Source organism: Sander lucioperca, chromosome 20, assembly GCF_008315115.2.
Source record: "Sander lucioperca isolate FBNREF2018 chromosome 20, SLUC_FBN_1.2, whole genome shotgun sequence".
Taxonomy (NCBI): domain Eukaryota; kingdom Metazoa; phylum Chordata; class Actinopteri; order Perciformes; family Percidae; genus Sander; species Sander lucioperca.
In genome coordinates this window covers 15579680-15592704 of record NC_050192.1, presented here as the reverse complement: position 1 = coordinate 15592704, position 13025 = coordinate 15579680, and the positions used below count along the sequence as shown (strand labels likewise).

General features: G+C 43.3%; 1 protein-coding gene across 1 annotated transcript in view; it reads left to right on the top strand.

Annotated features, from left to right (window-relative positions):
• Positions 1 to 396: 396 nt before the first annotated feature.
• The window catches only part of tafa5a (TAFA chemokine like family member 5a), a 141123-nt gene continuing 128494 nt past the window's right edge, over positions 397 to 13025 (top strand). Inside the window, exon 1 of the mRNA XM_031284882.2 lies at positions 397 to 1183. Coding sequence (XP_031140742.1) covers positions 1072 to 1183 — 112 coding nt within the window. The 5' untranslated portion in view covers positions 397 to 1071. The remainder of the gene's footprint in view (positions 1184 to 13025) is intronic.

Here is a 13025-nt window from a genome sequence, read left to right as displayed (position 1 = left end):
GTACTATATACTTACTGAAAGGGGAGACAAATGCATCACAGGGAAATAACTGAAAAACGCACCTTTGCTGCAGAATTTGAAATAAAAGTCACGTTATGTGCATGTGTGAATTATATGTCTCCTACTGAAGGAGTATCGATAAAAAACAAAACAACGGACATACATGTACAATATAAAAAAATCAATAAAATCATATTAAGCCTTGATTTACACTGAATTTGTGATGCAAGACGATTAATTTCGTGTACAGCATCGAGCTGTTTCGATATCACTGTAAACCTCGACCTCAAGTGGCGTATTGCTGACGTAATATCGATTATCTGAATGTTTCACTTTGACAAAAAACAAAAAAATCACTTGGAGTCGCACAGTGCGCACTTTTCTCCGTTCCTTTCTCTGACAGTCTCTCTGTCTCTACCCATCCATTCTCCATTCCCTCCTGCAAGCATGCTGTGATCCTCATCTACTTCGTTCCCAAACCGAGAGCTTAAAGGACCTTTTACGACCAACTCTCCTTCATCCACCCAGGCGTTTACTCGGCGGATTTTATTGGACCGCGTCTATTTTTCAACCCGGTCTTTGGGCTTTGCCGTCGGGGCTCGTAAGGCTGGAGAGAATCGAGAAAACCTACCACAGGTGAAAGGAGGCTTTACGACGCTGCGGTATAGATGATTGAACACTTTGAGCATTAACTCAACGCAATCTTCAGGCACCAGCGCACCGCGCATCCTTTTACTGAAAAAATATAGGACGGGAAATTTGAGGTGAACACACTTTGGGCCAACTAAAGGGACGTTTACCAACTTGTGTTTTGGACGAATAGAAAAAAAAAAACACTGCGTCTATTTCCTAACTGAGATTCCTATGGAATATGTGACCTTTTTCTTTTGCGCACCTACAATCCGAGGAGCACAGCATTGCTTTTCTATCAGTTGCTCTATCCTGACATGTCTTTTTTTTGTGGAATTACACGCGGAGATATGAGCATTGTGAGAGGCCGAGCTGGGTTGTGAGATTACCATCTTTTGCTTTTTATTCGTCTCGTCAAAGAGGAAGTGCTCAGTTTGTTCAATGGCTTCAGTGTCAAGGTTGGCAAGACGCAAAGATGCCAGTCGCTGGCCGAGAATGTCGTCAACTTTCTGGGCTGTGGTGCTTCTGACAGCGCTGCTGGTTCTCTACTGCGGTAAGTCCCGGCGCTCAATTATTGATCACACTTATCGGCATTTGACCACAAACGCTGGTGCGCAGTGGGTGACCGTGTCATGTGGGATGTGGGGGCGTGTGTGTGTGTGTGTGTGGGGGGGGGGGGGGGACGCTTTGACAACACAATTATGAGACTGGTCTTGGCATACGCTCTAGCGTATTGAGCTCACTAGTGTCATTTTTCTTTAACAGGTATCGGAAAACACGCACTCGCAGCTGCGCGCACACATACACACGCACTCCCTTAATAATTTTACATTCTGCTCTCACTCATGCAAACAGACAGGCATGAGAGAGCAAGCGCGTAAATGAGAGAGAAATTTGTCTTATTGTCTGGCGAAAACACTTTCTTTGGACAGGAGGTTGAACTCAAGTGTCCCAGAGGCCTAATTAAGTCTCTTGTGGTTCCCTTCAACACACACACACATACACATACACATACACATACACATACACACTCTCTCTCTCTCTCTCTCTCTCTCTCTCTCTCTCTCTCTCTCTCTCTCTCTCTCACACACACACACACACACACACACACACACACACACACACACACACACACACACACACATATCTCTGTCCTGAGGGCTGTGTTACTGTCAGGCTCACTTACTGAGGTCAGACAGGCATGCATCTGTCATATTGTCTCTGGACTAAACACTGGTTGCAGGAGATAATGAATACACATGAGACATGCAGTATAAAAGAAACAGATTTTCTTATTCATGAAAAAAACCCTTTTAGTTGAACAAACAGTAAGTATTACTCCAGGCGGTAATCAACTATTGCCTGAGCATAACCATATTAGGCAAATTTATGCAAGCACATACACACACATGCATGGTCACACACTCCCTCTCTCTCTCTCTCTCTCTCTCTCTCTCTCTCTCTCTCTCTCTCTCTCTCTCTCTAAAAGGCTACTTCTCCAGCCGAGGATGCCTTTTCATTTCTTGTTCCCTGGCACCCTCACACCTTCTCTCCTTCTCGCTTCCTTTCTCTGACTCACTTTTGAGGAGCTATCCAGCTGGCACCCTGTGCTCCAGTCTGCCATGTGTGGAAAAAATATTAAAAAAAAATGTGCAATAGCCATAATAACCCCATTTAAAAGAAAAACAGAAGCTATGTCATTAGCCACCGAGCTAATGATGAATATAATTGTCTTTTTTTAGAGAGATTAACAGATTCATTACATGATTATTTCTTAAGTTTTCCTTAAAGCCTCTGAAGAGGCCCATGCTCCCTTTCCATATTTTTCTCCAATGGACAGAAGATTGAGTTTGCTTTGTAATCATACAGGCCCCAGGTTAATCAGTGAGGGGGAGGGGGGGTTGGTTTATAAGAGCGAAAGCTTCTGGATAGGGGGGACTTTTTCTTCTTTTATGGTGCCTTTGGCCATGTCGATTGATCTACTTCTTGTGTCCAGTCAATTGCGCTTGGATGTTTGTTTCAGTCAGCAATCTTTGAGCCCAACCCCAAGGACCCGAACCTCCTGCCCGCAACACCTCCCCCCTTCTGAAATTTAGCAATCTGGGCAATAGTGATTCTTTGATTTCTCTTTTATAATCTCTTCACCCCATACTGCTCAGAATTGTTTGGTTCCTTAGTTTGAAGTGCTATTTGTGCAATGCCAAACTAAAGCCAGAGAGACTTCTTGCTTTTTCCTCTTGGCTCCTCTTTCTTATATTTCTTCCCTTTTTAGATTTTTCTTTTTTCTCAGCTTGTGGTCTTTCTGGCAGATACATTTCCAATCTGCACTTGCAGCTAAGACAATTTCACTGCTTTCTCTTTAGTTTTTCCATTTTGTTTGACCTTAATCATCAGGGCTTTCTTTCTGTTTTGTCCTTTTTTCATATTTATCTCACCCTCTCCTCTACTCTGTTCTTGTGTCCTTCGATGTCCTGGGAGGCTGTCCGGTCCAGTTTCCCACATGTTTTTTTTTTAAATGTTTTTGTCATCTTTATCTCCATTTAATACTCGGTTTCCCTTATATTCTATTCTCCTCTTTCTCTGTGTTGCACTTGTTCTTGCATTCTCTTCCTCTTCTTCCCATTTATTTCAAATCTTATAATTTTTGGGTCTCTTTTCTGGTGCAGGTCTGAGCTGAGCTGACCGCTGCACGTCATACTGAGTTCTCTGCTCTCAGCAGTTTTTTTTTTGCCGCCCGTCTGTCGTCATCTCTTGTCCTCTCTCCCGTTCCACTGCTGACCTCTTCTCTTATCTTTTCCTTTAGACTTGCTTATGTTTGTTTTATGACATTAGCATTCTCAAATAATACGAAACTATGCCAGATATATATATATATATATATATATATATATATATATATATATATATATATATAAGGCTGCAACTAAGGCTTATTTTCACTATTGATTAATCTGCGAGTAATTGTATTGTCTATAAAACTGAGCTCTAGAAAATAAATTTTCTAGAGCTCAGTGTGATGTCTTCAAATGTCTTGGTTTTGTCTAAAACCCAAAGATGTTCAATACTATAATGTTGGACAAGGAAAAGCCGCCAATTCTCCCATTTCAGAAGCTGGAACTGTTGTCAATGTGTCATTTCTGTTTGAAATATGTGAAAAATAGTTGCTGATTAATTTCCTGGCAAAAGACTTATTGATAAATATTTGCCTGTATTTCTTCACACAATAGTATTGCATTTGCAATAATAGTACAGTTTTTAGTTTTTGGAAGGAAGTTTTATGTTTTCATGAAAATTGTAATCTTCCTTGGCTATCAATACATGTTTTATTCAATTCTAATAATATTTATACAGTATGTGGAGGAAACCTGTTTATGCTAGACTGACCATTGAGTTGGCTATAAATATGGTTATAAAGCATATGCCCATACAGTATTTATGCATACATAATAGCTAGGGAAATGGTCCAGAATATGCACAGCGTCTCAATCTGTACCATACATTTGGGTGCTTTTATGCAAATCTGAACTACTAACATACATTTTGTTTTAGTGCATTGTAATATGCACTTGTGACTCGTCTGGATGACTCCTGTCCCTGAGGTGTTGGAGTCTGAGTGACAGAATGAAATACTGTACAAATTGTAGACATTTACATGCATGGTGTGTACTGTATAGCTATTGTTTGTACCAAGGGCAGTTTTGCTTTGCAGTACTGTTGTGTGTGTTGTGCAGCCGGGGGCAGGGGGGGGGGAGAGAGAGGGGAGGAGGGGGGGGGATTGAGGGGAGCTCTGTGATTATGGCTATGACTCATATGGTGCCTGTCACCTAGAATCAACATCCAACTTCACACAATCTGCCGTCCTCACTCAGGCCCTTCTCACAGGGAGAGATTTAAGAGGAGAGAGATATGTGACTGAGGGAGGGATGGATGGAGGGAGGGATAGGAATAGTGGCATTGAAAGAGGTGAGAGCAGGGGGTGGCTTGATATGCTTGCTAATGCCTTGATAAGAAAAGGGAGAGGTGTGAGGAGAAGAAAGGGAGGAAAAGAGGTCCAGGAGAGGTAGGGACTAATGAAAAGGAGATTAGTAGGATAGAAGAGAGAGAGAAAGAGGTACAGAAAGGAGATGAGTAAATGAAAGCCAAGCCCTGCTGAGGGTGAAGAAGCAAGCACGGTGGAGAGGGAGCAAGAGGAAATAAAGTGGGAAACAAAAGTGAAAAGATTCAGGAAGAAGGAGACAAACAGGGAGAGAAAGATAATTGGCAACAGTAAAACAATTTTTATTTAATTTATTCTCATTGGCTTTTAACCCAGCGTGAGAGTTTTTCTTATCCGTGGTTTCATTGTTTCTCTCTGCGTATATCAGCCCCTGTGTTTTTGTTTATTTAATGTATTTATTTATTATTTTTATATAATATTGTGTCTCTGTTACTGTAATCCTTTTTTTGCTTTTCGACTCTGCAGCACTTTCGCTCAACTCTGTTGTTTTTAAAAGTTGGATTGGATAGGAACAATTTAACCGCTCAGAGTTGGAAACTCTAATCACACGAGAATGCCTCAGTACCCTCTGATTACATTACAAAAGAAGAAATAAAAGCATTGTATTGTGTGCACTAGCTCCCTCCTCTGGAAGCTCTCAGCTATGCATTTGTTTGCCAACGGTGCTATTATGTATTCATGAGGCTGTCGTTGGGCATGTGAGCTCAGGGGAAGGCGAAGACAGAGCCACAGGGCTAGCTAATCAGTATGCTAATCTTAACTTGGGATGGCTAAGGAATGTAGCCACGGCTGGGTTCCTGGTTTGAACTGCGAACAGACAGAAAGGGAAAGAGATGAGGGAAGAGAGAGTTACAAGCAGTAAGGTAAAATGGGAAAAGGAGGTGGAGGAAGTGACGGAGAAAAAGAAAGGAGGAGAGATCATATACCACATCATGTACCACTCCCTTCTTATAGCAACCATCAGTATCAAACGTGGTAATTGCTGATTCATTCCAGCATTCAATGTAATCCAATATGTGTATATACACACACCTGACTGCGCAGACAGATACAAGCACTTAAACGCATACATTAGAGATATTAATGAAGTTGAACACAACATCAAAGCAGGTCACACCGATGTACACGCATGAGCACAACTGCATCAAACCAGTTATTCAGGGTCATACTGACAACAAATGCAAACACCCCTGATCTACTTGCACATATAAGAACATCACCCAGATTTTATGGATGCACAAAGGTCGGACACGCACACGCACGCACGCACGCACACACGCACGCACAAGCACAAGCACAAGCACACATTCCACTGCTGTCAGTGACAAAAGCTCTCTGCTGCTGCTTAAAGCCGTCCCCGCTCTGTGTCTCAGTGTGGTCTTCTGTGTTTCCTTCTGCCTGTTTGTTTATGACTCGCTGTAGTTCTGCGGTTGAATTGATAGATTGTTGACTGTTGACTGAACCCCAGCTCGGGGGCATCCATGGAGAAAAGATGGTGTGACGCGCCCAGGCATCCCACCTTGTCGCCCGAAGAGCTCGAAAACACATAATCACACATACATCAGGCTAGTGATATAACAGGCACACAGGGCCGGACCTTGCACATTTGGTGCCCGAGGCAAGCTTCCCCTGGCGCTAATTTAAGCGTAACATAATATTGTTTAAAGCAGCCATATTATGCTCATTTTCAGGTTCATAATTGTATTTTAAGGTTGTACCAGAATAGGTTTACATGGTTTAATTTTCAAAAAACACCATATTTTTGTTGTACTGCAGTGCTCTCTCTCACTGCTGCAGATCCTCTTTTCAGCTGGTCTCTGTTTTAGCTACAGAGTGAGACCTCTTTTCTTCTTCTTCTTCTGTACTATCTTTGATTGCACTGCACATGCCCAGTAGCTCAGATGTAGATCATGTCAGCTAGCTAGCTCCATAGACAGTAAAAGAAAGGCTGTTTCTACAACTTGGGTCAGTTACAAGGCAGGATTAGCTGGGAGACTTCTAAATGAGGGCGCACATGGAAGTAGTTCTTTTGTAGATTATGGTGAACTTGTGTGTGTTGTAGCAGTGCTTTGCTATTGAGAACGAGGTAGCATGCTAGCGTTAGCATGCTAGTGTTAGCATTAGCGTTAGCATGCTAACGCTACGAGCTAATGGTTGCGGTTAGCCTGCTCGTTTCGGCTTGTGACGTCACAAGCCGTGCCGATTGTGACCAGCTCACCCAGAGACTGAAGGCAGGACACATTCAGAAACCGTATCTCACTCAAACAGCATGGATGGATTTTTTTCAAAGTTTGTATGTGTGTGGAAGCACCAGAGACACAACAGAACACCCCAAATCCCAGAAAAAGTGATTTTTTCATAATATGGGCACTTTAAAAGAGAACATCCCTGAGCTAGAAAATTAGACCTATACAGTAGCTAAAAATCGTTAACATATATTGACACATTGCACTGAAGCCGGCACAGGCTCAGCTGATAAATATGATATAACAATATTAAGTATGACCAATTATTTTTAATTTAGATTGTAGGACCATATCTGCGATTGCTAAGCAACAGTTAGTGATTTCCATGGTTTGTCTATTTCCCAATCCTAAATTGGAAACTTTTTTTTTATTCCAACCCAGAATAAATGCACACACACACACACACACCTTTTAACAGGTTTAGTGTGAGGTAATGGTAGCATAGTGCTCAGCTGAGCTAATGCTAACCTTATACCACACTCACTGGCTATAGCTCGCTACACTACACCAAAACTAGTCTAACGTTTACTCAAATTTAAATTTCATGGCACAATGAAAATTATGCAAATTACAGTTGAATTTGCCCTTTGTATGTTTTGCTCCGAATGACAGTTTTGACTGAATGGCAATAACATTTATTTTGTAAGCAACTGCTACAATTACATGATGCTAGCATGACAATGCAAAGCTAACTCAAAATTGCATACCTTTCTCCAAAACACGCTTGTCGTCTGCTTCTTTATTCTTCACTTTGCACTGCGTCCCGGGTGGCTTTTGCCTTTTCATTTCCTTGCTCTCCATACACTCCCCTCCACTAAACCCATCAATGATCTAGCATGTTCTGACTGTGATGATCACTAACAGATGAACCGCCTCTAGAAGGCGCCACCCCTGCGTGCACACACCCCACAATTGGAGAAGTCTAATTCACCAGCTGAGAAAAGGGGACTTGGCTGACCTCGAAAAACTCAAGAACTTGTAGGTGAATGCACGGACATATTTGAATATCTTATCTTATTTTCAGCATAGCCTCGAGCCTGTTCCTCTGCAGGGAGGGAGACGAAGAGAGGAGCTGCTGTCAGAAAGCAGAAGAAAGGGCTACCGATGGCCTGGGGACGTAAATTCATAAAGGGAGTCAACTTGTTGAGTTTTCCACGAGAAAGCGAAAAGCCACATTATGGACACCCGAAAATGGGTCCAGAGACCACATACATATTTGAACAGCTTTTTAGGAGCCTGCGTTGCAAAACTTAAAAACTATGATGAGTGTCATTGGGGGGGGGGCATTTGCTGTTATTGCATAATGAGCTTGCCACAGATGGGAAAACGTCAAGTTTGGTAAGGCAAGGAGGAAATATTACAAATTTTGTGACTCACGGTATGAAATATTGAGTACCAATGGGATCTTTTTTAGCGTGTGCGGGACATATTGACATTAAATGGGAGATGGCAGGGTGGCCACAGGCGATGTGTTTTTTTCTGCGCAGCCTGCACTCGTGTCAACCCGTTTCTGCTCCTCTTTGTCTGGAAGTGAGTGAATTATACAATTTAGAGTTAAGGGAATGCTTGTTGATAGGAATCTTCAGGCATACGGTTGCTGCTCTTGGCCCCTTCTGTGAGGCAACGGGCATGCATCATCCCATAAGTTTTACAAATGTGTTGATGTTCACACACTTTGGACTGTGGAAAGACAATTACATAAAACCAGGGGCCCCTTTTTTTTCTTTTACAGTGAAATAGTGCGAAATTTGACAAGTAGATTGCTTCCTTTCTGAACAGCATTTCCCATTTTTTACAGCGCACATCTGTTTTACTGCATACAGACTTTGCTGTTTCACCTCGAATTTTAGCAAACTTCATGCTGGCGGTGTGGCTCTATGGTTGACAATGCCGGTCTCTCAGAGTGTTGGTCTGTCCAGACTGAAAGATGTTAACAACTATGCATGGGTTGTATAGACATTAATCTTCCCCAAAGGATGTATCTTACTGACTTTGGTAATCACCTGACTTTTCCTTTAGTGCCACCAGCAGGTAGGCACTTGTTGTTTTAGGAACATTTCTCAACAATGCGTGGATGGTTGACCATGAAATTTGGTGCAGACATTTCCAGCATATCTCAGGATGAATTGTAAAAACTTTGGTGATCCCTTCACTTTCATCATATGAATATCTCTAATACTTTTGTTTATGACCAAATACCTGAAAAAATAATGACATTCCCATCAGCCTTAGCTTTACCTTGTGTTTAATGAAATAGTAGAGGTGGAAATCACAAATCAGTTTGGTGAATCCAATCATTTTGTTCAGTTCAAAGTAGGGCTGTTAAAAGGAAAGCGATAACGAGTTAATGCAAATTTCTTTTAACTGAACTACATTTTTTTGACGCACAATTAACACACGCACATTCTGTAATTTGGGCTTCGGGCCTTACCGTAGTTTGGGAAATCAGGAAGCATTGCAGCAGTATTGTTGTACATCCATGCGATCACCAAATTTGCCATCCGCCGCCTGGCTTGCTGCTGCGGCGGACTAAAGTGCATCTCCAGTCTGATCTACAAGGAGACCCGCGGTGTGCTGAAGGTGTTCCGTGAACATGATCCGATGACCGCCATGGATGTGGTGTAAGCCCTGTACGGCTTCGGAGGTTAAACCTTTTAAGACCCCGTCCCATGTCAGCGATAGAGGCGGGGATGTATACTGTTATGTTACTCTTTCACCGCCTTTAAACGGACTGACAAGTCTGATCGCTGGTTACATGATTGGCCAACACAGTGTGACGTCAGGTTGCATTTCTCCAAAAACAGAATGTTGCTGTTTATCGCTGGGGTGCCTGATCCTGTGTGAATGCGGCTTCAAATAGCAGCTAGAATGGCACTTACCGGCAATTTCCACTGGATGCGGAACGTCTGCGGAACGTCGACGGAGTCATTAGGTTTCCATTAAAGTCAATGTGTGTATTTCCACTGACTGCAGAACGTCTGCGTCCCTACTCCGTCCCAGTTCCGTCAGTCCGCAGCCCTCTGGAGCAGATACGCAGAGCTTCTATTTTTGACGCACGACGGAGAGCTCCGCAGCAATTCAGCACAATTCAGGTTGTGCGGGACAGGAAGTCGAACACAGAAACAAAATAGAACATCCGATTACATCCGATTTATTCAAAATAAAATACACCGTGCTCACGGTGGGTCATATTTTCCTGCACTACACCTTGAAAACATAGCACAGAGTTGTTTCCCCTCTACTCCTCTGGATGGAAACAAACGGTTGTTGGTTTTGTGGTTCTGTTTATAGAAACTACATCCTGTTATATCGCGCGAACATACGTGAACTCGCGAGATCTCGTGGTCGGCTGGCCGCAGCCGTTACGCAGCAAATCCAGACCTGGTGGGTATTGACGGACGGCGGAGCACGTAGCCGTTCCGCAGCGGAACCGGTCCGCAGACGTTCTGCATCCTGTGGAAATTCACGGTCAGTCTTGTTCCATAATGGACCACAGTTATATTGAAGATAAGCAGCTACTCTGCATTCTTTAAAACCCCCCCCAAAAAACGCTTTTGATTTACATGGAAACATAGAAGTCAAAGAGAATTATTTTGAAATGAAGAGAACATTGCATTGTTCTCTGCAGCCTGCAGCCTCTCATAATCAATGAATGCTGGCCTTTAAGTTGACAAGCCTAATACACACAACACTTATAAATGCAATCAATTACAGCCTCAATGCTTCTCATTTCAACATTACCACTTGTGTGTATGTGTGTGTGTGTGTGTGTGTGGGGGGGGGAGGGGCAACCTGCCTAATAAAAGAAGGATGTAATGTAATTCGTTGTGGCAAAGAACATAGATAGTATGTGCACACAAGTGTGCAGGTAATTCCATGCACAAACCGTCCTGGCTAAAAGACAGTAGCAAGTATAGCAGGCTGTTTGCTATAGCTACAGTAAATCCTACAAGTCAGCATCATGGCTGTGTTTTGCAGTTTTGTTATTATAGCATCATCTTGAAGTGAAACAGCACACAGCTTGTTCCTCCCCAGCTGCTCCACGGTCTCAGAACAGTTAACAGCTACAACAGTTAGTGCACTTGTTTACACTGATGCAGTAAAAGTTGCATTAAAGCTGCTTGTCTCACTGGTTGTATTTTTTTCATCACTTCATCTCCCCCTCTGTTGTTGTTTCTCTCACAGTTCCTGGGTTTTAAGTCGTTTCCATCTGCACCTTGGTAAACACCCTCCTGCATTAAAACAAACATGGATGCCATTATAGCTTGTTAATATGCTGTGACATTTACTTAATGTGAGAACAAATTGTGAAGTGTTTGTAGTTTGCAGTTAGGCAAAGTATCGGCGTAGCTGCCTCCATGGCTAATTGCACCTTAAATGCTCCATGTACCATCGCAAATTAATTTGGTGTCAATGTGACTTTAATTACCGTTAAAACGGCATGTATAATATTTACATATATTGTTAGTGGTGTATGACTGCAGGGCTCAACATGTCGCAGTCAAAGAAGGGCATTGTTTGTGTAAATCAGCTCCAGGAATTTCTTATTAAAAAGAAAGTATGAACACAGAATTTAAGATTCAGGAGCCTCATTCGGGGCCTTGACAAAGAATCAGTGATTAAAGGTGCGCTATGCGTTCCTGCATGACGTTACTTCTGTTGACGTTCCAAGTAAATTCAAAACAAAACAGAGCAAGCTCGCCCCTTCCCCCATGTTTCCGTAACTGTCATGACTAACTGACTAACTGTCACTAACCCGGTCTTTGGTGTTTTTTGCCCCCAACGTCTCCTCCCAGGCAACGTGGCAATGGTTATGTTTAGGGTTAAGGTTAGGGTTAGCTGCCTGGAAGGCGCCGTTGGAGGCAAAAAACACCATCGAGCCACTAACCCCAAACCATCTTGTCGGTGATTGGCTGGAACGTGTTTGTTGTATTATGGTGCCTATCCTCTGCCTCTAGTGTTTGTTTGACGTTTACGACACCTGTGTTGTCTCCCGAGACTGGGCTTTTTCACAGTGTATTCAGGGGGCAGGTAACTAGCAGATCAAGGACAGATGCCTACGGTTTCAGACAAAAATTAAATTATGCTGAAACCATGCAGGAACGCATAGTGCACCTTTAATGGTATGTTTTTGAAACTCATCCTGTAAATTATCTAAGACGCTTAATTGAGTGGGAATCCAGACAGAGTGATGTGCTCCAGCCTCAAGAGGGTTCACGGATGTGCACTTGTGCATGTTTTGCCTATGGCCAGTAAGTCCATTCAGAGAGAGATGCAAAAGCTACTCCCCCCTTTATTACTGCAAAAAGCAATTGCTTGGAAGAAAATGCCAGAATGGTGCTTTGAATTCCTTGAGGGGCCCATCACTGAGACGCGGCCCACGGAGCTGAGACAGCTAGCATCTGGAGCAAAGACATGGTGGTAAAGTGGAGAGAGAAAATGGGGAAGGTGGAAAGAGGGAGTTGGATGGAGGAGAGGCAATGAGAATGAGAGAGCAGGAGAGGGAAGAGAGACAGACGGACAGAGAGCACAAGGGAGGCAGAGAAATGGTGAGTGCGAGACAGAGCAAGGGGTTGACAAGGGAACAGTAGAAAGAGCTTGGGAGAAAAGAAAAAAAAAAGGACGACGCAGGCAATGAGATAAAAGACAGACAGACAAGAACACTCAGCCGGTCCACCAATTGACAGCCGGTTGGGGAATAAAGTCAGCTAACACAATGAAGCAGTCGGCAGACAGACTCGCCGCGGAGTAGCCGAGAGGCTCTCAGAAGTAGAAACAAATATTACATTAGAAGAGACAGAAGTCATTTGTCACAGTGGGAAGCCTGAGAGGTAGTTAAGCTGCAGAATATGGGGACCAACGGGCCTGGTTGATGCATGTCGCCACAAGGAGGAAATTGTGCTGAAGTCAACTCCGTTCAATCTGGTGTCCTTCAATGACTCCAGCACTTAACAAGATAACGCCGGCACAAAGTTTCACCAGCCCAACTCTTAAGAACTTGTTATGGGGCCTTGAGGGCCTCCCCTCATTCCCTCCCGCGATCCTTTTCTCCCTCATTTTCTCCTCCCTTCTCTCCCTTCCTGCCAGCTTGTCAGCGGCACCACCTCCACATCAAGGCCCGGTGACATACATGCTGACAGCCACGATTCAAT